At 42.2% G+C, this 21,502-nt stretch overlaps 1 protein-coding gene across 5 annotated transcripts in view; it reads left to right on the top strand.

The window, feature by feature from the left end:
* Positions 1–21,502, top strand: part of STAC (SH3 and cysteine rich domain) — a 103,716-nt gene that overhangs the window by 69,330 nt on the left and 12,884 nt on the right. For 4 of the 5 annotated variants that reach the window (XM_082637808.1, XM_082637807.1, XM_082637806.1 and 1 more), the window contains 2 exons: positions 7,080–7,144; positions 8,485–8,573. In XM_082637808.1, the coding sequence (XP_082493934.1) occupies positions 7,080–7,144; positions 8,485–8,573 (154 nt within the window). Of the gene's footprint in view, positions 1–7,079; positions 7,145–8,484; positions 8,574–10,022; positions 10,113–11,508; positions 12,291–21,502 lie in introns of those variants that run through there. The other variant, XM_082637809.1, reaches the window with a different exon arrangement.

Below are 21,502 nucleotides of genomic sequence, written 5' to 3'. Positions count from 1 at the left end.
GCCCACTTCTGTCCAGCATTGCAGATCCAGTAACTGAATTTGGTGAGCAGCCCTGGAGTTTGTCAGTGTCTTAGGACCAAACTCACCAGAGGCTGGAATGTAAGCCATTCAGTGCATTTCAGTGCTGCAAGTCTGTCAGCTGTTCTGTCCCCTGAGTCTGAGTTCTGCCTGCCTTCTTCCCCAGATGCTTCTCACCAAATCGCAGGGGGCATCCTCATCATTAATTGCACTGGACATATTTGGCCCTTGGCCCCTCCTTGCTGTGGAGGTAGATGCTGGACTTCACTTAGTGAGCATGTGGTCTTCAAGAGACCTAGCCTCTCTCTGCTTCAGTCACCTCACCTCTAAAATGAGGATAATAATAACACAAATCCATAGGGTGTTGTGATCTTTAAATGAGATAACAAAGGTAAATACTATCTGTACACTGATGACTCTAAAACTTCATTCCTAGCATTAGGCCTCTTTGCTGCCTCTGGATGCCTGTAGCCTACTGGAATGGAGAACAGGCATCTTCAAGTTAACACACCCAAATGGACTCTTGATTCCCTCACTCACCACCCACCCCCACCTGCCGAAACCAGCTCTTCCTCAGTTGCTCCTGCTCTGTTGTAGGAATGCCATTTTACTAGACGATCAGGCCAAGACTTTTGGCATCAGCCTTGACACCCTTCTTCTCACACCTCTTATCCAATCTGTTGGCAGATCTTATCTGCTGCTATTCAAGATCACACCCAGCATGGGCCCACATCTTCCTTCGCTGCCTCCACCATCCTGGTCCAGCTTTACAGATGCTGTCACCCATTCCTCAGTAGCTGAGGTCTCTTTTTGCCCTGGGGATTTCTTCACTCAAAAATGGTCTTCTGAGGGCCTCCCTGGTGGCGCAGTGGTTGAGAGTCCGCCTGCCGATGCAGGGGATACGGGTTCGTGCCCCGGTCTGGGAGGATCCCATATGCCGCGGAGCGGCTGGGCCCGTGAGCCATGGCCGCTGAGCCTGCGCATCCGGAGCCTGTGCTCCGCAACGGGAGAGGCCACAACAGTGAGAGGCCCGCGTACGGAAAAAAAAAAAAAAAAAAAAAAAAAAAGGTCTTCTGGGCTTCCCTGGTGGCACAGTGGTTGAGAGTCCACCTGCCGATGCAGGGGACACAGGTTTGTGCCCCGGTCTGGGAAGATCCCACATGCCACGGAGCGGCTGGGCCCATGAGCCATGGCCGCTGAGCCTGCGCGTCCGGAGCCTGTGCTCTGCAACAGGAGAGGCTACAACAGTGAGAGGCCCGCGTACCGCAAAAAAAAAAAAAAAAAAAAAAAAAAAATGGTCTTCTTAGGGTTTTATAATGTGAACAGCTGTATTTAGGGATCATCAATATGAAGCACCATTGCTATTAATGAAGTCATCATCAGGTCACGAAGTGTCAGAGATGCAGCCTAGAGCCTCACTAATCCACACGTGGCCCATGGACCAGCGGTCTGGGCAAAACTTGAGAGCCCGTTAGAAATGCAGAATCTCAGGCTGCCCCAGACCTGAAAAATCAGAATTTCCATATGGACCTGTGATTCATATGCTTGTTAATGTTTGAGAAGCCGGATTGGAGGCCATTTAGTCTAACCCCTCTCCTCCAATATACACACACAAACAGGGACACACAGACATATACACGCAACAAATACTGGATAGATAAGGAAATTGAGACGTGGAGTAATACACTCAAGGACACAAAGTTGATGATTTGCTGTCTCTTTCATGTTAAGGGGCATTTTCATAGTCTTATTCAAAGAAATCTGTTGAAAGAACTTAGCAAGTGATAAAACTCTAAAAAGCTTTGGATATCTATTAACTATTCCTTTGATCAGCAGTAGCTTTCTTCATGTGCACTCTTAGAAACAAGAGGGATTAATTATGCATCAGTTTGCTTCAAAACATGTTCCTTTGATTTGGATTTAATGCTTTGTCCATGTAGTTTGAGAAACAACAGAGAGAACACACCCTGCTTATATATAGTCTAAGTTCCCACTCGTCTTCTCACATTCTTGGCAAGGAGAGCTTCCGGTTCTGCTTTACCTGTTTCATGTATGTTCTAAAATGTACATAGGGCACACAGGTATTATTTCTGCCAACCAGATGTTATGTCAAAATCCTTGAGAAATATTTCCAAGGCCACCTCAGAAGAAGGTACAATTCATACTCATGTCTTTAGTGCTAAGAGTGCAGCTCTCTGCTTTCTCTCTTATATTATAAAAACTCTTGGGCAGGTCTGAGTGTTTCTGGTTGTTGTTTTCAACACTATTCCTGGGTGCATCAGAAATATACATGGGCAAATTTGTTGGTCTTCACCTTTGGCTTAAGTGCCAGAAACTCCACTGGAAGCAAGGTCATGAGCAGAGAGAGAAGCATCTATCTAATACATAGCCTCAAAATCACAAAAACTCAAGGAGAAATTGACAGAACTATTAGGAAATTGGCATCGCGCTTCATAATGAGAGATTTTAACACTCCTCTCAGTCACTGGCAAATCAGATAAACAAAAAGATTCAGTACAGACATGGAGGATCTGAGGACGCACTTGACAATCCAAATCTAATTGACTTTAATAGGATGCTCCAAAAGAATATATAACTGAATCACTTGGCTGTACACCTGAAACTAACACAATACTGTAAACCAACTATACTTCAATTAAAAAATAAGATAATAAAAAATTAAAAGGACACTCCATCTAACAAATGGGAAATTCACATTCTTCTTAAGAATGTATGGAACTATTATAAAAATTGCTGACACTTCCCTGACAGTCCAGTGGTTAAGACTCCGCACTTCCACTGCAGGGGGCATGGGTTCAATCCCTGGTCAGGGAACTGTATGCCACACAATGCAGCAAAAAAATAAACAAAATTGCTCACCTACTGGACCATACTGCAAGCTTCACACATTTCACAGAATTAATATGATACAGAACACATCTTTCTGACTACAATGCAAACAAGATAGAAATCAATATTCAAAATATAACTAGGAAAACCCATACTTTAGGAAATTAAAAACACATTTTTAAAAAGCTTATATGCCAAAAAAGAGAAGTCATAATGAAAATTGAAATATATTTAAAACTAAATAATAATGAAAACTCTAGCTATCACAACTTGTGGGATGCAGCTAAAATTGTGCCTAGAGTATTTAGCGCTAAAATTATTCCACTAAAAAATAAAAGCTGAAAAGTAATAATCTAAGCGTCATATTCAAGAAGTCAGAAAAAGAAATAGAACAAACCCAAAGAATGCAGAAGGGGGCTTCCCTGGTGGCACAGTGGTTGAGAGTCCGCCTACCAATGCAGGGGACACGGGTTCGTGCCCCGGTCCAGGAAGATCCCACATGCCACAGAGTGGCTGGGCCCGTGAGCCATGGCCGCTGAGCCTGCACGTCCAGAGCCTGTGCTCCACAACGGGAGAGGCCACAACAGTGAGAGGCCCACGTACCGCAAAAAAAAAAAAAAAAAAAAAAAAAAAAGAATGCAGAAGGAAGGCATTAATAAAGACAAGAGAAGAAATTATTAAATGACACAGGTAGGTCAATAAATTCTAAGAACAGTTCTTTAAAAAAAATAAAATTTACAATCACTAATAATTTTTTTAAGAATAAGAGAGAGAGAGATGAAACAAAAGGTAATTAAAAAGGAAGAATGTAACAGAGGTTGACCAGAAAGAAACTTATGACCAACTTCACACCAATACATTTAAAACTTTTAAAATGGACAGATGCCAAGAAACTTATCAATGACCGAAGTCTGACTCAAGAGGAAACAGAAATACGTAGAGAACTTGACTTTGCTTCCAGTTATGGTGGATACACTCAATATTTTAAGATTTTGCACAACAAAAATACCAGGCCCAGACAACTTTATCCCAGACAACTTTATAAATAAATTCTACCCAATATTTTTTTAAATAAATTTATTTATTTATTTATATTTGGCTGCTTTGGGTCCTCGTTGCAGCACGCAGGCTTTCTCTAGTTTCAGCGAGCGGGCGCTACTCTTCGTTGTGGTGCGCGGGCTTCTCATTGTGGTGACTTCTCTTGTTGCAGAGCACAGGCTCTAGGCACGCGGGCATCAGTAGTTGTGGCATGTGGGCTCAGTACTTGTGGCTCACTGGCTCTAGAGCGCAGGCTCAGTAGCTGTGGTGCATGGGCTTAGTTGCTCTGCAGCATGTGGGATCTTCCCAGACAAGGGCTCAAACCCGCGTCCCCTGCATTGGCAGGCGGATCCCTAACCACTGCACCACCAGGGAAATCCCTCCTTAAATGTTGGGTAGAGGGACTTCCCTGCACCACAACTACTGAGCTGGAGCTCTAGAGCCAGCGAGCCACAGCTACTGAAGACCACTCGCCTAGAGCCAGTGCTCGGCAACAAAGAGAAGCCACCGCAATGAGAAGCCTGCACACGGCGACGAAGAGTAGCCCCCGCTAGCCGCAACTAGAGAAAGCCCACACGCAGCAATGAAGACCCAACGCAGCCAAAAATAAACAAATAAGTAAATAAATTTATTTAAAAAAAAAACATTTGAGGAAGGTAAAATTTTCAGATTACATAAGCTCTTTCAGGACAACAGGAGGTGCACAGGAGGACGGGCAGCAGCATTCTGTAACTTAATTTATGGGACTGGTATAATACCTCAAAATCAAAGGAAGACAGCATGAGACAGAATCGCTGGCTAGTCCCCCTCATGAGTATGGATCCAGAAATCTGAAACAAAATCATCCTAGTGCACTGAACCCAATAATGCATTTTAGAAAAGCAGTGCATAATTACCAAGTTGAACTTATTCTGGGGATGCAAATGTGAGTCAATGTCAGATAAGCTGATAATGTAACTTGTACATGACCAGGTTAAAGAAGAAAAACCAAATCATCATCTTGAGGCAGACATGGGCCTCCCAGGACTGCAAAGTAAAAAATAAAGACAGAATATAGAAGAGGAAAAGAGGAAAGCTCTTTGGGGACTAGCAAAAACTAAAGATTCATTTTGCATCTGTAACATTAGAAAATATGCCTGGGTAATGGACATAGATTTTGAGTGTGTCCATGGGTGAAATCAACGGCCAAATTATTTTTAATGAAATGAATTAAAAGTACCAAACATAAAAGGTGTCTGATACATTTTTTTGGTAAAATAGTTACCTTTCTTTATGCCTTTCTCCTCAAATCAGTCTTAGAAATAGCCAGAAGGAATGGTTTGGTTTTTTTTTTTTGGCAGTGTTCCAGTTCTGTTTGCAACCATATAGCTGAAAACACATTGGGAGTCACTTCAAATAATTTTCAGCATAGTTCACAAAATGATACACATTTTTGTGATGACTAATGGATAGTCAATGAAAAGCTAAAATAATGTGAAATTACAAAATTATAAAATAAGTCAAACTGAATATTGCATATGTACCTTATGTAGTCCCCCTTTTAGATCAATCAAGAATTTTCTAAGATGCTCTTCCCATGTTTCCATTCAAACATTCAGTATTCTCTAAATGTATCCAGTTTTATACTTATGGAATCAAATTATGCCAAGATTTCAGGTAATCACTTAAAACCAGAGAAAAGTGTGCTCGTTTCTACTCTTTAAACCGGGAAGTTGTGTAGCCAAATATTGAGGCAGACAAGGCCCTTCATTTTCCACTTTCCTACAAAGCAGAGCGCCTCCAGTGACTGCATATTGGCTTCCTAGGGATAATGGAATTGTACCCACAGGCTCTGGAACTATAAACCATGGGCAACAGATGTTTGCTAAGCATCAGTACATTTATAGGGGCTCTTGTTCTGAAGTGTGTTTTCTACATCACAGTTATTGAGTCCATTTTAAGGACAGTGGAGGTTGTCGATGCACTAAATGAAAGAGGGTACAGAGTTTTCCGTGGTGTGTTTCTCTTCCTCTGCTGGTATCCTTGATCCTCTGAAGGAGGACCAAAGGGAAGACTAATGTGTTTTTTTTTTGTTTGTTTGTTTTTTTGCGGTACGCGGACCTCTCACTGTTGTGGCGTCTCCCGTTGCGGAGCACAGGCTCCGGACGCGCAGGCTCAGCGGCCGTGGCTCACGGGCCTAGCCGCTCCACGGCATGTGGGACCTTCCCGGACCGGGGCACAAACCCGTGCCCCCTGCATTGGCAGGCGGACTCTCAACCACTGCGCCACCAGGGAAGCCCTAATGTGTTATTTTTTAATGTCAAGTCATCTAAAAGGTAGATTAATTTCAACACTACAACCCTATTGTGTAGACTCGGAAACACTTGCTACCTTTTATTTTTATTTAAGGAAGATACATGATGTTGGTCTCTGAGATAATTGTGACTGATTGAACTAGCTAAGGCAGAGCCCCCCATACCCATCAGGGACCTCCCACAGCTGTGTGTGTGGACGGTGAAAACTCCTGCCCATTGTAGGAAGCCTTTTTCTTCAACGAAGGCCACAGAGTGGCTGCTTAACTGCAAAAGGCAGATAATTATGTATTCTAAGAATAAACTAAATGAGAAACCACTATTTAATTTTCTTTCTCAACAGCAGCCCCAGTGCATTGACAGTAAGAGATTGAGAAAGTATTTTGAAGTTTAAAACTAAAGCTTTACTCTGCAAATAGAATGTAGAAATCATTAAGAAACTAGAGTCAAGGTGTTGAATAGAGATCAAAGAATCTGATATTTGAAAAACTGAATTCAAATACAATTAAATCGGGCCATACCTCACCTACCATCCCCTTAACAAATGATTTGATACATTTAACAAAGATTAATGACATGGTTTCTGCTCCTGAGAAGAACTCTGCCAAATGAGACCAAGCAATACAGGAGGATGCATGCTGGCCTGGAGGCCTGTACGAAGGTGTGGGCATACAGAGAGGGTGGTGCAGGATGCTCAAGGGAGACGGGGAGCATCACGTGGAAGATGACAGGAGAGCTGGGTCACTGAGGATGAGGAAAAGGCGGGGAGAGGTCAAGTCGAAGATGTGGTGCTGGGAATAAATAAAGCTACATCTTTCAAGCATGTTTCCAAAACATTATGACTGGATTCATAAAGCTCCTGCTTTTTCTTGTCTCTTTCAGTGTTCACGTATCCAGAAAATGGCACTGACGATTTCAGAGACCAAGCAAAGAACATAAACCACCAGGTATTCATGGATGTCTTAGAAAACAGACCAGACAGGGTCCTTAGATCATTCTGTAGGTCACCACCCAAGTGGGTCATGAAATTGATTTAGGGGGTCCCAGACCAGCATTTTTAGAGAATAATGTAGCATAAGGTATATAGCATAGACAGCACTGAGCAAAACAAATACTACAGTGCATCCAGGGTACAAAGGATAAGCATTATACTGTATGCTTTTGTTTCTGTTATGTATGTCACATACAAGTTGATATATGCTCTACAGTGTGTTAATTATATAATTATGTAATATATTATGACTATTTTAAAGTACATAAGTATATATTTATTACATTTTATGTTAATTTACATATGCAATTAGAATAAAATAATATTTCATAAAATACTTGAGCTTTGGATAGCAGAGTGAATCACAGATAAAAAGAATGTAGTTGTGTACAACTTTTGTTTATATTTCCTATATATGGCATATATTTATTGTATTATGCATTTAAATATATTATACAATTATATATTACATATATAGTGTATACATATGTAATGATACAACATACAATATCTGTTACATATTATATAATTTTAAATTATGTATGTTATAAAGCATAAACATTTATATAGGATTAACATTTATGTAGTTAATAGCTAATGTTTACACAATACCTGTAAGACTCTTGTATAGTGTACAAATCGGGGACACAGTGGAATCGACCTCACAGGGCTGTTGTGAGTTTTGAGCATGCTAATCCATGTACCATAATACCTGGCACACAGTAAGCCATCAAAAATGGTAGCTTTTATCATCATTACTGCAAAGTTTCATAGCCAGTAGATGGTGATACCATAACATAAATTAAATCAGTCTAATGCCCAAATCTGTAATTTTCCACAACATGAGTGAACGAACTTCTGGATGAATATACCCAGATTCCTTTGATATGTTAGATACAAAATTGTAGGCTAACTGAAAAAAAGTCCATTTTAGGAAATGGAAGTTGTTTACTACTATTCACATGTCTCCTGTCTATAGAGAGAATAGTCTCTCGCCTGGGCCCACCTTTCATGAACAACTATATCAAAGAAACAAATTGATTCAAAGAAAATTGCAGTATTTCTGACAAAGAGTTCTACATAAATGTTTTCAAATAGTTTGTGGTGAAATCAAACTCAGCCAGGAAATTAAAAATAAACCTGTGTTTGGAGCAAAGTATTTAATAACAGTTAGGTATTTTAGCACTTAAGATCCATACACTGGAATTACATTTAACTTCTCCATTTCCTATTTTCTTTCTTCTCTCCATTTCTTCCTCCTTCCTTCTCTCACTTCTCTTTTATTTTCTCCTTCAGGGACCTCTTTCCAAAGACCAATTACAGATGAACACCTATGTTGCCTTGTACAAATTTATACCACAAGAGAATGAAGATCTGGAAATGAGGTAAAAATATTTTTAAAGGAAAAAAAGAATGAAAGAAAAATTTTAAGTCAGTATCGTTACATCTGAAAAAATATAATTCGACCTGCGCTACCTCCAAATGTCTTAGAGCAACTACCGTCAAATGTTAGTGTGCAGGGCTGGTTTACACACATCGCTGGACCTTATCCCGGGAGTTTGTGACTCAGCACGTCTGGGGTGGGGCTTGAGAACCTGCATTTCTAACTGGTCTGCAAGTGGAGCTGATGCTGCTGGTCCAGGGACCACACTTTACAAAGCGCGGTTAGGGCTTCCCTGGTGGTGCAGTGGTTAAGAATCCGCCTGCCAGTTCAGGGGACACGGGTTCAAGCTCTGGTCCAGGAAGATCCCACATGCCACGGAGCAACTAAGCCCGTGCGCCACAACTACTGAGCCTGCTCTCTAGAGCCCACGAGCGACAGCTACTGAAGCCCGTGTGCCTATAGCCTGCTCCGCAACAAGAGAAGCCACTGCAATGAAAGCCCGTGCACCACAACAGAGAGTAGCCCCCGCTCGCTGCAACTAGAGAAAGCCCGCGCGCAGCAACAAAGACCCAACGCAGCCAAAAATAAATAAATAAAATTAATTAATTAATTAATTAATTAATTAATTTAAAAAGCGGTTAGCACATCGTCACCAGAGCTGCTGCTGGGAGTTTTCATTCAGGTTGAGCAACAGATGCACTTGGCATCCTGTGGGGTCTAACAGGGAACCAAAAATGTACTTACTGCCCAAATTAACACTGATTGACCAATCAAATTAAAACTCTTTTTTCACCCTGCTGGAGGCTGGCAGCTCCCCCTGGCTCCTACCCGGAGCTACTTCTGTTTCAGGAGTCATCCCACTTCAGAGTAACTGAAACGGGAGGACAGGTGAGCCTCGGGGCCCTCGTGAGGTCCTTCTCTGGACCACAGTCTCTTCGTGTTTCAGGGGTAGTGTGACTGGAGTCAGTCCTGTGTTCACACCCTACTTGCTGTGTGACCTTAAGCAGTGTCTGAACATCTCATTACTCTGGTTTCCTTACTTATAAATGAATAATAATGACCTTTTCCCCTTAAGGCACTTGTGAGGGTAAAATGAATAAGGTTCCCAAAACATACAGCACCATCCTGGTAAACACTCAGGAACTGGTAGTCAGTAAGATGTTTGCAATGTCGTGTTCACTGGCTTATCTCAAAGAAAAGAACTCACTCCTTCCCTCCATTTATGACCCAAAACACAAGTAATCTCAGGAGAAGGCTTTGGTGTTTTCCAGTCCTAGAGCAGGATACAAGGGGCTGCTTTTGTAGCCAAATGGGCCCTTAGAGATGGGTTCTTTCCTCTTCTGAAGAGCATGGAGAGAGAAATCAGCACAGAAGACCACTTAAATGTCAGAATATTAGGGAAATAGCCTCCATTTTTATGGCGGACTCCACTTGTCCAAATGCCGTGTAGGTCAAGTTATCAGTCACTGATCATCCCTGAAGATGGCCCTGGAACACCTTGTTTCCACCCTGGAGCTCTTTGAACGTTTCCGCATCTCAGGTCTGTGCCATTTCCCCAGCATGGTCCCTCTGGCTTTTGCCTGAATATAGTTCCTCCTCAGTGAAATCAGCCTTCTCTTCCACTTTCCCCAAATCCCCTTAAAAGGAGAGAGCTACCAAAACCCTCCATTTAGACCCTGTTTCCCGGGGCCCATATGCCACCGGGATCAACGCTGGCAGCTCAGCTGCCCCTCCTGGTGCGACACCCAGCGGGACTCCGTAGCAGGTGTGGGTGTCCTGCAGGAGTCTGGGAACGCCCCCGCTCACACCCAAGGTCAGTTTTCATTATTCGTCTGTGGTCTGCTTCCAGTTGATTCTTGGACCTTTCCAGGGCAGAGTTCAGGCCTGGTTCCTAGCTCCTTAGATTCCTTCAGACAATTAGGTTATTGTACATCTGAATGTTCTCCATCCTTGAGGAAGAATCACCATGATGAACTCACTGGCTGGAGTTGTAAACATTACCTAAACAGCCTGGCTTAGGTGCAGCAGGATGAGATGGCATTTGTCAGGTGAAGCCCTGTTCCATCAAAGATACAGCAAACTCTGCTAGGCAGAGGCTGCCTAGAATTCATCGCTGAGGTGGTGCCTTGCCCTCAACTGACAGTCCATGTTAACTATCTGCTGATGAAGACAAGGGTGACTTGTATTTACTTTGCAATAAATAGTATACTGGGTCCTTCTTGAGATTATCATTTGGGTGTCTAGAATTTAAAATTTAACAACTCCCCTTTATGCAGATCCCACAGTTTTGTATTAGAAGATTGTTCTGAAGTCGTCAGATGGAAAAAATAACTCCAGAGAAATCTAGACTATTACTGGGGTACTGAGGAGTAAAGTCTAGCTGCCTGGCGGTGGTCGTAAGTTTTTGTGCTTAGGTTAGTCGGTTACAGGCCTTTAAAAGTCAAGTTGTCTGGTCACGAATCAAATGTTTACAGTCTGCTTCGAGGCAAACCAGGACTGTTCACTCCCAGAAGTGAAATATCTGCGTTACATAGACTGCAAGATTGGAGTGATAAATCATACGCATTTTTTTCTGCAAAGAGATTGTAGGTTCCCATTTTAAAAGCCAAGCTCTTGATTTAGAATGTGTAAGGCAATGCTTCGGGGATTTAGTATCATTCCTTGAATGAACTGGGGCTTTGTGAATTATCTTTTTCTCCTTAAACCATGCGGTAGAAAAAATCCTTTTAACAAAATACCATTCTCATCTCTATTTTCTGACAATAGGGCCTCTTACCTAACTTTCTGAACCTCTGTTTTCTCACCTTGAAAATAGTGATAATAAGCCCTGCCCTCGTAGGATGGCTGTGATTAAATAAGATAACATAGTAGGAGCTTAATAATATTGGTTCCAGTCAGTTCTGTTCATACTCCAGAGGTAGATGCTTCCTTTTCAGACTTAAGAAGTGAGAGAGAAAGAATGACATATGCCATGGATTCACCGAATGTTTAGGAATAAAGAGTGTGGGCATCACCTGACCTGGATTCAAGCCCTCGCCAAGCCACTCACTTAGCTGTGTGACCCCCATGAAGCCTGAGAAAGTTCCACAAGCCATCTGAGCCTCTGCTTCTACACTTGTGAAAGGAGATAATCATTGTGCCTGCCTTAGATCTGCTCATGACACTCAAATCTTTGTTTAAAACTCTCTAATGTCCTCCCACTTCCTTGGGTCAAGATCAGAATACTTACAGGGACCTCCGGGACCCACACAGTCTCATCCCTGGTGACTTCTCTGCTTTGTCTTGCACCATTGTTCCCCTCACCTCTCTGCTCCATCTTCTGTTCCCCAAAAGGACCACACTCTCACCTGCCAAGGAATTTTTCTTCCTGCAATCTGCTGCTCCTCTCCCCTCAGCCTCCTAGCCACGCACCACCACCACCATCTCACACACACACACACACACCCCTTCTTCCAGTTGACTGTTATGCACCCACTAGATCTCAGCTCAGATTTCTCTTCCTTGGTGCAGCCTTTCTTGATACGCACAACCTGGGCGATGAGATCCTCTGTTACATACTTTCGTGACACCATTTTGCTTTTCTTCAAAGTACTTATCTCATCTTGTATCTATATATTTCTTGAGTTACTTCGTTAACTTCTATCTCCCTTGTAAAGCCCATGAGAACGAGTCTGTATTTGCAAACCCTGGAGTGTAGTACAGTTCTTGAGATATAGTAGATGCTTAATAAATATTTCATGAATGAGTGAATGAGTATTGTGGAGATTAAATGAATGAACCAATGTTGTGCCTGGCATATACAATTAGTGGGCAAAGAAAGTCCATGATAACATAATGGAAACTATAAAAGAGGAAGGAAACCCAGCCCAGAGGGTTTAACCAGGACCTGTTTCCTGGAGGAGATGGGTTTTGAGCCCAGGATGAATATGATTTGTCCAGAAGAAACTGTAGAAAAAGAGACCAAAAGTAGCCCATAGGCGTATTCACAAAAAACGAGAGTTTAAGACAATTTGGCAGAAGCCCCGCTAAGCCAAACACAGTTTGGTCATGGAGGAGTGAGCCTTAGGGAGGAGGAACCCAGAGTGCTACCTCCTTATTCTTAGGGCAGTGGTACTCCTCTGAGAATTTCTGTGGTCCCATCACTGGTCTCCAAATGCTATCTAAAGGCAGAGGCTTCACACAGTCAGCTTTGCTACAGTTTCAGGGCAAACTTCCTTCATAAATTCATCTGCTATTATCTCCCCAAATCTCTGGAGCTTTCAGATCATGATAATCTTCCCACCGTCATGGGCAGAGAGCAGGAGAGAACAAGGGCATAGGGCAGAAAGGAGCAGTGTCTAAGAGTCACACCTGGGGCTGCCTTCCACCTCTGACACCTGCTAGCTACATCAGTTTGAGCAAACTGTTCAATCTCTCGCAGCCTCCGTTTTCTCCTTCCTAGGGAGACAGAGTATTTAACGAGATAGTGTCAAAAAAAAATGGTGAGATTTCATGCCCAGGACAGAGTGAGGTGCACTATATATATATATATATATATTTTTTTTTTTTTTTTTCTGGCTACGTTGGGTCTTCGTTGCTGCGCACGGGCTTTCTCTAGTTGCAGCGAGCGGGGGCTGCTCTTCATTGCGGTGCACGGGCTTCTCATTGTGGTGGCTTCTCTTGTTGCAGAGCACGGGCTCTAGGCATGCGGGCTTCAGTAGTTGTGGCTCACAGGCTTTAGAGCACAGGATCAGTAGTTGTGGTGCACGGGCTTAGTTGCTCCGTGGCATGAGGGATCCTCCCGGGCCAGGGCTCGAACCTGTGTCCCCTGCACTGGCAGGCGGCTACTTAACCAATGCACCACCAGGGAAGCCCACACAATATATTTTAGATACCTTCTCTTCATAATTTGCATCTTTTCACAATATGTTTTATTTCCTGGTCTTCTGATCAATTACCCTAAAGATATATAGTAGAGAAAACACAGTTTAAGTCTCTGTCTCGCCTTTGAGCACATCCAAGGAAACTTTATCTAATTGGTCTGGTGATAAGGATGCTGTGACACCCTGTCCCTCATCTTCTGAGTAGGTTTTGTGGTTGCTGACATGACATGCTCTAGGTATGGAATTTCACCACTGATACACAAGTTGTGATGCCATCATGAAGGGCTCTCCAGACCGTTGCTGATGATTTGAGGTCTCATAACATTAAAGAGGCACCCGGGTTCCTCTGTCTGAGTGTAATGAGCGTTTATAGTAGATAACTTTCTGTCATTAAGGGTCTTAGACAATTTCCACCAAAAACCCTTACTATCAAGTTTTTGAGGAGTCCTGAAAATTACACTTTATGGAATGCCAGCTTAATTCATGAGCAAAGCTTTTTAAAATGCTAGTTGAAATACAAACTGGAGAACCCCATTACAATCAGGACTGGCTTCATTATCATGCTACACTGCCTCATGAATTCACAAAGGTCATGTGTCAATCATTCTGGCCAAGTGTGTATGTGTGTGACACATCACATATGCACATACACTCCCACACAGTCAGATACACACAAACTCACACACAGTCACACACTCACACACATACATATGCACACTCAAATACACCTGCATTTTTACACACACATATTAGCAAAAGCTTGATAACCTATGCTTAGCCTTTCGATGAAAGTAAATCCTGCCCTCCACATTTACACTGTAACCAGCCTCATTACCCTCACTGCTTCTGGGTTCAGAAGTCTGCAAAACATTCACGGAGATATCAGTTATTATTCACACCAATGCATCTTTTTAAAATCAATAAGAATAACTTCAGTGGCTTTGCCAAGTTGACATACCATTTAAATAATCAGCAGATGTAAAAAACTTTGAATAAGCACAAACCCCTAAAACACAGTAGCGACTCTGAAATAAAAGATCAAGAATAAATAAAAGACTCTAAGGTTCAAATACATATTTTAGTGACCGTACCCATTCCAAAGAATCCATTTTGGTTTTCCACATCTAAATCATTTTCATTTTTATTATTTGTCCCCAGAAAGATTTATATGATAATGGCCGTGTTTCATAAGGGGGAAAAAAAGAGAGGAAAAGAATTCTTATGGGCCAAGAGAGGGAATGAGGAGACTGCTGTTCGAATATTATTAAATTTTAAGGGAGATACAAATTAATTGCCACTCCATGTGTGTGTGTGTCAGAACACCTAAATTTGGGGGCCTTAAAAGAAAAACATATCTTCTTTTGTAACTCCAAGTTAGATTCCTGATTTAGAGTCTTGAATTGCCAGATTCTTTCTTGGAAGCAGTGAGTCCTGGATTTTTCCATGGGTGAGTCTGAACAAAGCCAAGCAACCCGTTGTCTCATTAACTAATATTCACAAGAACCTCTGGAGATGGGATGGCCTGAATTCACCTCTTCCTGATTTATTGAAAGCACCACTTACAATCAGGTTAAAAGGGATTTTAACCCTTGTATGGCTGTTTCCAGGATTTGTCTCATCTACCCACCACTCATCACGTGGTGAATGAGCATGTACTCTCTGCAGGGGGAACAGTTCGCAGGCCCTGTTCTCAAAGAGCTCCAGTGGCCATAAGGCTGAGAGCCCTAGACAAGAAAGTACCTCCAATGTGAGGTCTTGTGGGCGGGGATGCAGTCCAGGCTGCTGCTACTGCACCTCAGGAAGGCATTGAAGCGTCACCAAGGAAGAATCAGTGCTTCCGACCACATCATCCCACTGCAGAATAGGATTGTGACCTAAAACTTAAAAGGAAGAGAGGAAGGAAACTAATATTTAGGGAGCATCTACTATGTATCAAGTTCTTTACAATACATCATTTCATTTAATCTTAAAAAAAGAAGAAGAAGAAGAAGGCATTGAAGCAGCCTTGGGAAGCCAGGGAAGGCTTTTCAAGGAGGTGGCATCACAGCCTAGCCAAGGCTTCCAGATAGAGGGGACATGGGTGCCTGTGCGGCTTAGATAGTGAGCAGTCATTCTATTCTCTCTTTCCAGGATAAAGGAAGAATAAGTTAAACTATAGAACAAGAGAATTATTTTAAGAGGTGCCAAATGCGAGCCAGTTGCAAACCCCATTACAAAAGAAGTGGAAATTCATCGCAGAAACATATTTAGATTCTTACCTTCCTCCCAGTCTAGCGAATGGACTAGGTGTCCAAGCATAGCAAATGGACACCTAGCTGTTTAGTTCATATTCCAATGAGACAGTTTATGGTCCTTTACCCTTTTGAGGGGAGGGAGGGAGAACCAAGTCCAAGAACTCAGAAGTAGAAAGTGGAGGCTCAGAGCAGTTACACAGGGAGGCTGACTCTCAGTCCACTTGTCTTTCTCCCACCCTAAACTTTCCATCCTACATTGACTGTGGTAGGTTTTCTCTCTGATAAGGTTGACAATTTATATTAATCAGCAGATTCAGATAATGCATTAATTTCTCCCATTTTGGCCACGCACATCACTCCTTATAAATCTATTTGGATTATTAAGTCTGGTTCAAAAGAACAGGAAGCTTGTGATCTATAGAGTGGGTTCATGAAAAGTCACTCCTTTTCAAGTGACTCAAGGTCACTTGAGTCAAGGATAATTTTTAAAAATTAAGATAAAATCACAGCTGTTATACAATTATAAAATGAGCACATGTCAGAAATTTAATTTGAATCATTAATGAATGAGAGAACCAGTACAAAGGAGAATTCACACAGCACCCATATATAGGCAATTAGGAGTGCTGATGTGAATTTACAAATAGATGCAAAACGGGTCAGTATTCACAGGGTAGTAATTGACTACATTCTGCCAGACACAATTCACTTGCATTTCTATAGATAAGGATCATTTGCATTATTGCAGAGATGTACAATAGCTCAAAGACATTGAAAGGGGGAGGTGACCCAGAAAGGCATACCACACAGGACACCAGATCAGTCATCGGTTTTGCCCATTTCAAAGTCTTCCAAATTGTCCCTGACAGCCCCTTGCATTCTTTTCACAAATCTGTGGGGTTATTCAAACAAGGAGTATCTTACAGAGAAAATTATGGTTAGGGTGGTTAAACCACATATTCCAATCCTTAAGAATCTCCTGGAGAATGTTATTAAAATAGGGACTCCTGGGCTGCACCCAGATCTAGAGAGTCACATCCCACTTGGAAATCTGTATGGTTAAGTATTTCTCTGGATTCTGATTACCTGCCAGATTTGAGAGCAACTGTGACCTATCAGACTTCTCCAAAGATGCGTAGTGTGCCAGTGACCAACCCAAAATGCAGGTTTCCTGACCCTCAGCCGATGCTCAGTACACTGGTCTGCATTGGGGCTTTTTATTTGGTAATGTGCTTCACTCTGTAAGGTTTTATAAACCCTCCATAAGATAAGAAAAGGAGAGCCCTTGAGACAGGGTAAGACAAAATAAGACTCCCTTGGTGTCTCGTTTCCATTCTCTAAGTACATTACTGCTTGGCAAATGCATCAACTTAATTAAAACTAAACGTAATTCTTATGTACCAATTTGATTTAAAAATAATCTTCACAGTCACCAGGACATCAAAATGCAATTAAGGCTATTTGAGGAAAGTCTCTGATGCATATTATGCTCTGATGCTGCACTATGTCAAGAAACCCAGATCTTCCTGAATGTCACTAATGTGTTTAGGAGCCTCCCTCTCACTCAAATGCCTTTTTCAATTAGGTTCTGGAGAGCATGATCCATGACAGTTCAGGAACATTTACCAAATCCCATCCAAATGGCCCTTTAGCTGAGTGCTTTTTCTCTGAGCTGGTCTCTGGACTTGAGAAGGTGCAGGCAGTCTTATGAACGCCAGGCTTAAGACAAAATCAAACTACAGAGTTCAGGAGTTCCTTGTTACCAATCCATGTGCTGAGACTATAAAAGGCTCCGGACCAGGATTATAGAAATTGAGAAATGGGTCTAGTGAAAAATTAAGCAGTAGATCTAAAATTAATGGAGCAGTTTGGTGGGCCCCTTTTTTATTCCCCTTGTCTTGGTTTCTCCAGGAGATCTGTTTGGGCCCAGTGACCATGGTTGATGTAAGCTTGATTTAGGCTTCTTTTTGCCTAATGAATGGGAAAGTGTTAATAAATTTTTTAAATCCTCAAATAGTTGCAGAGTAAAATGGGCAATTCCAAGGAGTTTTCACAAAGTTTGGGTGGTACAAGAGGCAGCTGGATCTAGTGGAGTTAGTGGTGGAATCAAACCCTGCCTATAAGTGGTAAAGTCTCTCTTGACCTTCTTACTTGTGTGAAAATGCTACTGGTCACGCCCACTTCATTCAGTGAACATTGCAGTCCCCTCCAGGCTGTGTGGGAGCCCCTCAACCCTTCCATCATCTCCCCTGCAATCAGCCACCTGCGTGGTAGAATCCTCACTCCACCCCGGGCCCTGCCACACCTTTGTGGTCACTACCTGGAGTCAAGATGCAAAAGAGATGAGGGCTGGGGACATAAAGAGAGGGAAACACTTTTCCAAAACTCTGAATCACATCAAACTTCAGTGTCAGAAGCCACTTAAGAGGTCAAAGGCTATCACATTAAGGAACTGTCCCTGCCAGAACCTAAGGAGACACTCATTTAAAAGTACTGATTACTAAATCTCATTTCCCAGTGAAAAATTGCATTTTTAGGAGGAAATTAGAATTTTTAAGCCTTTATTGTATATCAGCCACAGTGCTGAAGACTTCCGCATATGCATTCTCATTTAATTCACATAGCAATTTTGCCAAGTAAATACAGTTCACTGTATAGAGATGGATATACAAATATAGATATAATGCATAGTTTGTAATTATGTAAATATAATTGAGGTAGCTGAGTCTCAAAGAGGCATGTATGTTTGCAGTTTTTGTTTGGGGTCAATTCCACACATGTTTGTGCCCCTCGAGCATATTTCTTCTCAGTTAGCAATGGCACTATAAGTTACCAGTTTACATGTCTTTCCCTTTGAGATCACCAACATCTTGATGGCAATAACTATGTCTTAACAACCATAATAGCCACCATCTCTTGTGGGCTTATCTAAACGTGCTTCACAAGTATTAATTCATTTAATCCTCAAAAAAATTGAGGTAGGTACAATTATTATCTTCACCTGACAGATAAGAAAACTGATGCATAGAATAATCCTTTCATCTTTGTACCCTGAGTGCGCACCCAAGACCTAACGTGTCCTAAGCATTCAAAAAATACTTGAATGCCATATAATTTCCTTCGGCTCAATAGACAAAGATGGAGGGATAAAGAAAGACAAATTTCCTTTGTTGTCCAAAATATTCAGTACATCCAAAACATTATGAAAGCAAAGAAGGCCCAGAGCATCCTGCCTTGTCCATGGGCTTCCCATAGGAGGGCCGAGCTGAGGTCTCAGACAGTGGAGAAGGTATTTCTCAGAAGCAGTGACCATTGGAAGGGTGTCAGTTATCTCCACCCCTAGGAATCTGTGCTCTATGTGGGGACTGGAGAGAGGCTGGTTGGGGGGCCTCAGGACAGCTCACAATCCACCCTCCAGGAGCTCCCACCCATGAAAGACTCAACCATCTTCATAACACCTTGCAGAAGAGTTCCCTGTAGATGGCCAGGCTCGCTTGCATCATTCATACGCTCCATGTACACTGTGCCCTCTGAGTCCCTGAAACCAGTTTACTTGGTTGAGGGCGAGATGGGTTCTGTGTCCAAGTGGAAAATCGAGAAATGAGGGAGGCAGGGGACTGCTGGAAGTGACCCCAGATAGCAACCATCAGGCTCACATGCACATACACATAAACACACACACACACACACACACACACACACACACACACAACTCTGTCCTCCTCACCACGAAGCCATGATTTCGTAGTTAGCTTTGTTATTTTATTCCTACTCCTATTGATAACCCACAGTTCCCTCATCATTTCAAGATGTTCCATGAATCATGACATAACCAACCTGAAAATTTTCCTCTGGGTTTAAGACCAATTTTACTGAACAAACAAAAAGAAAAGGCCAGCTGCAGTGTTCTGATCTATCTGCTCCAAGTAGGAGACTCATGCTTGTGTTGTGTCTGAAGAGCCTTGTACTTTTTATCAATGTATAAAATTCTGGGTTACAATACAGCAGAATTTTTACCTGAACTTAGGATGCTCTGATTGATTGAATTAAGCAAAAGTAAGCTTTTTTCAGTATTTGGGAACCTGATGAGTTCATCTCCAAGATTTTGAAATATAAAGTTAAATTATAAAATCGATATACAATGGATCAGGAACATAAAGTCACCTGGAAGAAAGAAAATAGCTGTTAGACCAGAGAAGGACTTTCTTCTAACATGCCTGGAGTGTGATAATGTGAAATAAGAAAGAACTGTTTCATGGAAAGGGGCCTGGTCAGCCACAGAGGCATGAAACAGCTAGGGGCAGAGAGTCATGCGCTGGCAGTGTCCATCCTAGGACCAACCAAGGGAAGGAGAATTTTAAGCATTAGGCCTCCATTTCTCCAGGATCAATGGCAAGGCTCTTCCTGTGTACAGCAGGTAGGCAGAGTGTTGACTTAGTTCTTTGATGGCAGGACATGGCACTCTGACACCACAGGTAGGAGAAGAGAACTAAGTTGAGAACAGGTTAGAAGAGAACTCACAGTTGAGAGTAAAGGGCTGCCACACAGGGCCACACTGGCCGACCAGGGAGTCAGGGTAACAGCAGCTGGAGCTGTAGGGGCAGCTTATGTATGGTCAGCACTGGGATTAGTGAGGTTTCCCAGGCTTCCTGTGAGTTAGCTAATTTGAATAATTTCACAGGCTCCAGGGTGCAGAGGCTGTCTCTAGCTGTCTGGTACCTGGCCCCAGGGCATTTAGGGATGGGGCTGGTACATAGTGCCCCGGAGCATCCGAGCCTCATAAGGGAAGTGGTGTGGGTGTTGATTTAATCAGATGTTTAAGGGGGAACTGACCAATCTCTTGCCAGAGTTTCAAAACTGGTCAAGACATATTTTAAAAAATAAATTTAAAATCTTATATTACACAGAGTGATTTTACCTTGCATGCCTACTCAGATCAACTGCCTGGAGCCCAGTGTGGGAAAGGATCTAAAGCAGCCTCAGTGGGGAAGAATGCTGGGAAGAGAAGAGAAGAATGCCAGGCAGAGGCAAGAGGACAGTAGACATCCCACAAGCCACATGTGTGCTTGCCCAGATGTTAGAGAGTTGTTGTCTTGGATTCAAGTGCCGCCCTAGAGTAAGATCCTCCCCAAAGTGAAAAAGAGACATTAGCTGTCTCTGCCTGATGATTAGAGTATTTAAATAATATCATTAGGGGTCCACTCTTATTCTTTATGACTGCATCCTGTTTATTTCCTTCATATATATTTATTAGTTATATATATATACACATTCTATATTTATTAAAAGTTTAATTATGCATTTGCTTGTTATCTATCATTCTCACTAGAATATTAGCTCCAGTGAGGACTTTACTCACCAAAGTATACCCAGTGCCTAGTAAAATCACTCTTTCAGAGTCAGCGTTCTGTAATATTTGTTGAATGAGTGGGTAAACAAAACAACAAAGGATAAAGGGATGAATGTAATTCTCCTCACTCACCAAGGAATTTTAGATGCTGGCAGTGCTCTTTTATAGGAAAAGACAGAAACCCTATCACACTGTCAGGATGTCAGGATGTCTGGTCTTTCTCATAAAATTATACCTTGTATTCCAATGAGTGCCTTATCCTAATGTGTGGTTTAGTTAATATAGGTCATGGGCTCAGGGACTGTCCACATCTGGGCACAGTGAAGACTGACTCTCTAGACCATAAAAATAGAAGCTGGATTCAGGCAGCACTGTTTTACACCCTTAGGAAAAGTCGCCTCTTCCAACGTTGATTCCCTACTTATAATTTCTACCGAACCATCAGCAAAGTCACTGTAGTTTAACACATGGTTTCTTAGGTTAC

This window comes from Mesoplodon mirus, assembly GCF_964341445.2.
Source record: "Mesoplodon mirus genome assembly, chromosome: 12".
In the NCBI taxonomy this organism is placed as follows: Eukaryota; Metazoa; Chordata; class Mammalia; order Artiodactyla; family Ziphiidae; genus Mesoplodon; species Mesoplodon mirus.
Note: the sequence above shows the minus strand (reverse complement) of the source record. Positions and strands in the feature narration are given on the sequence as shown.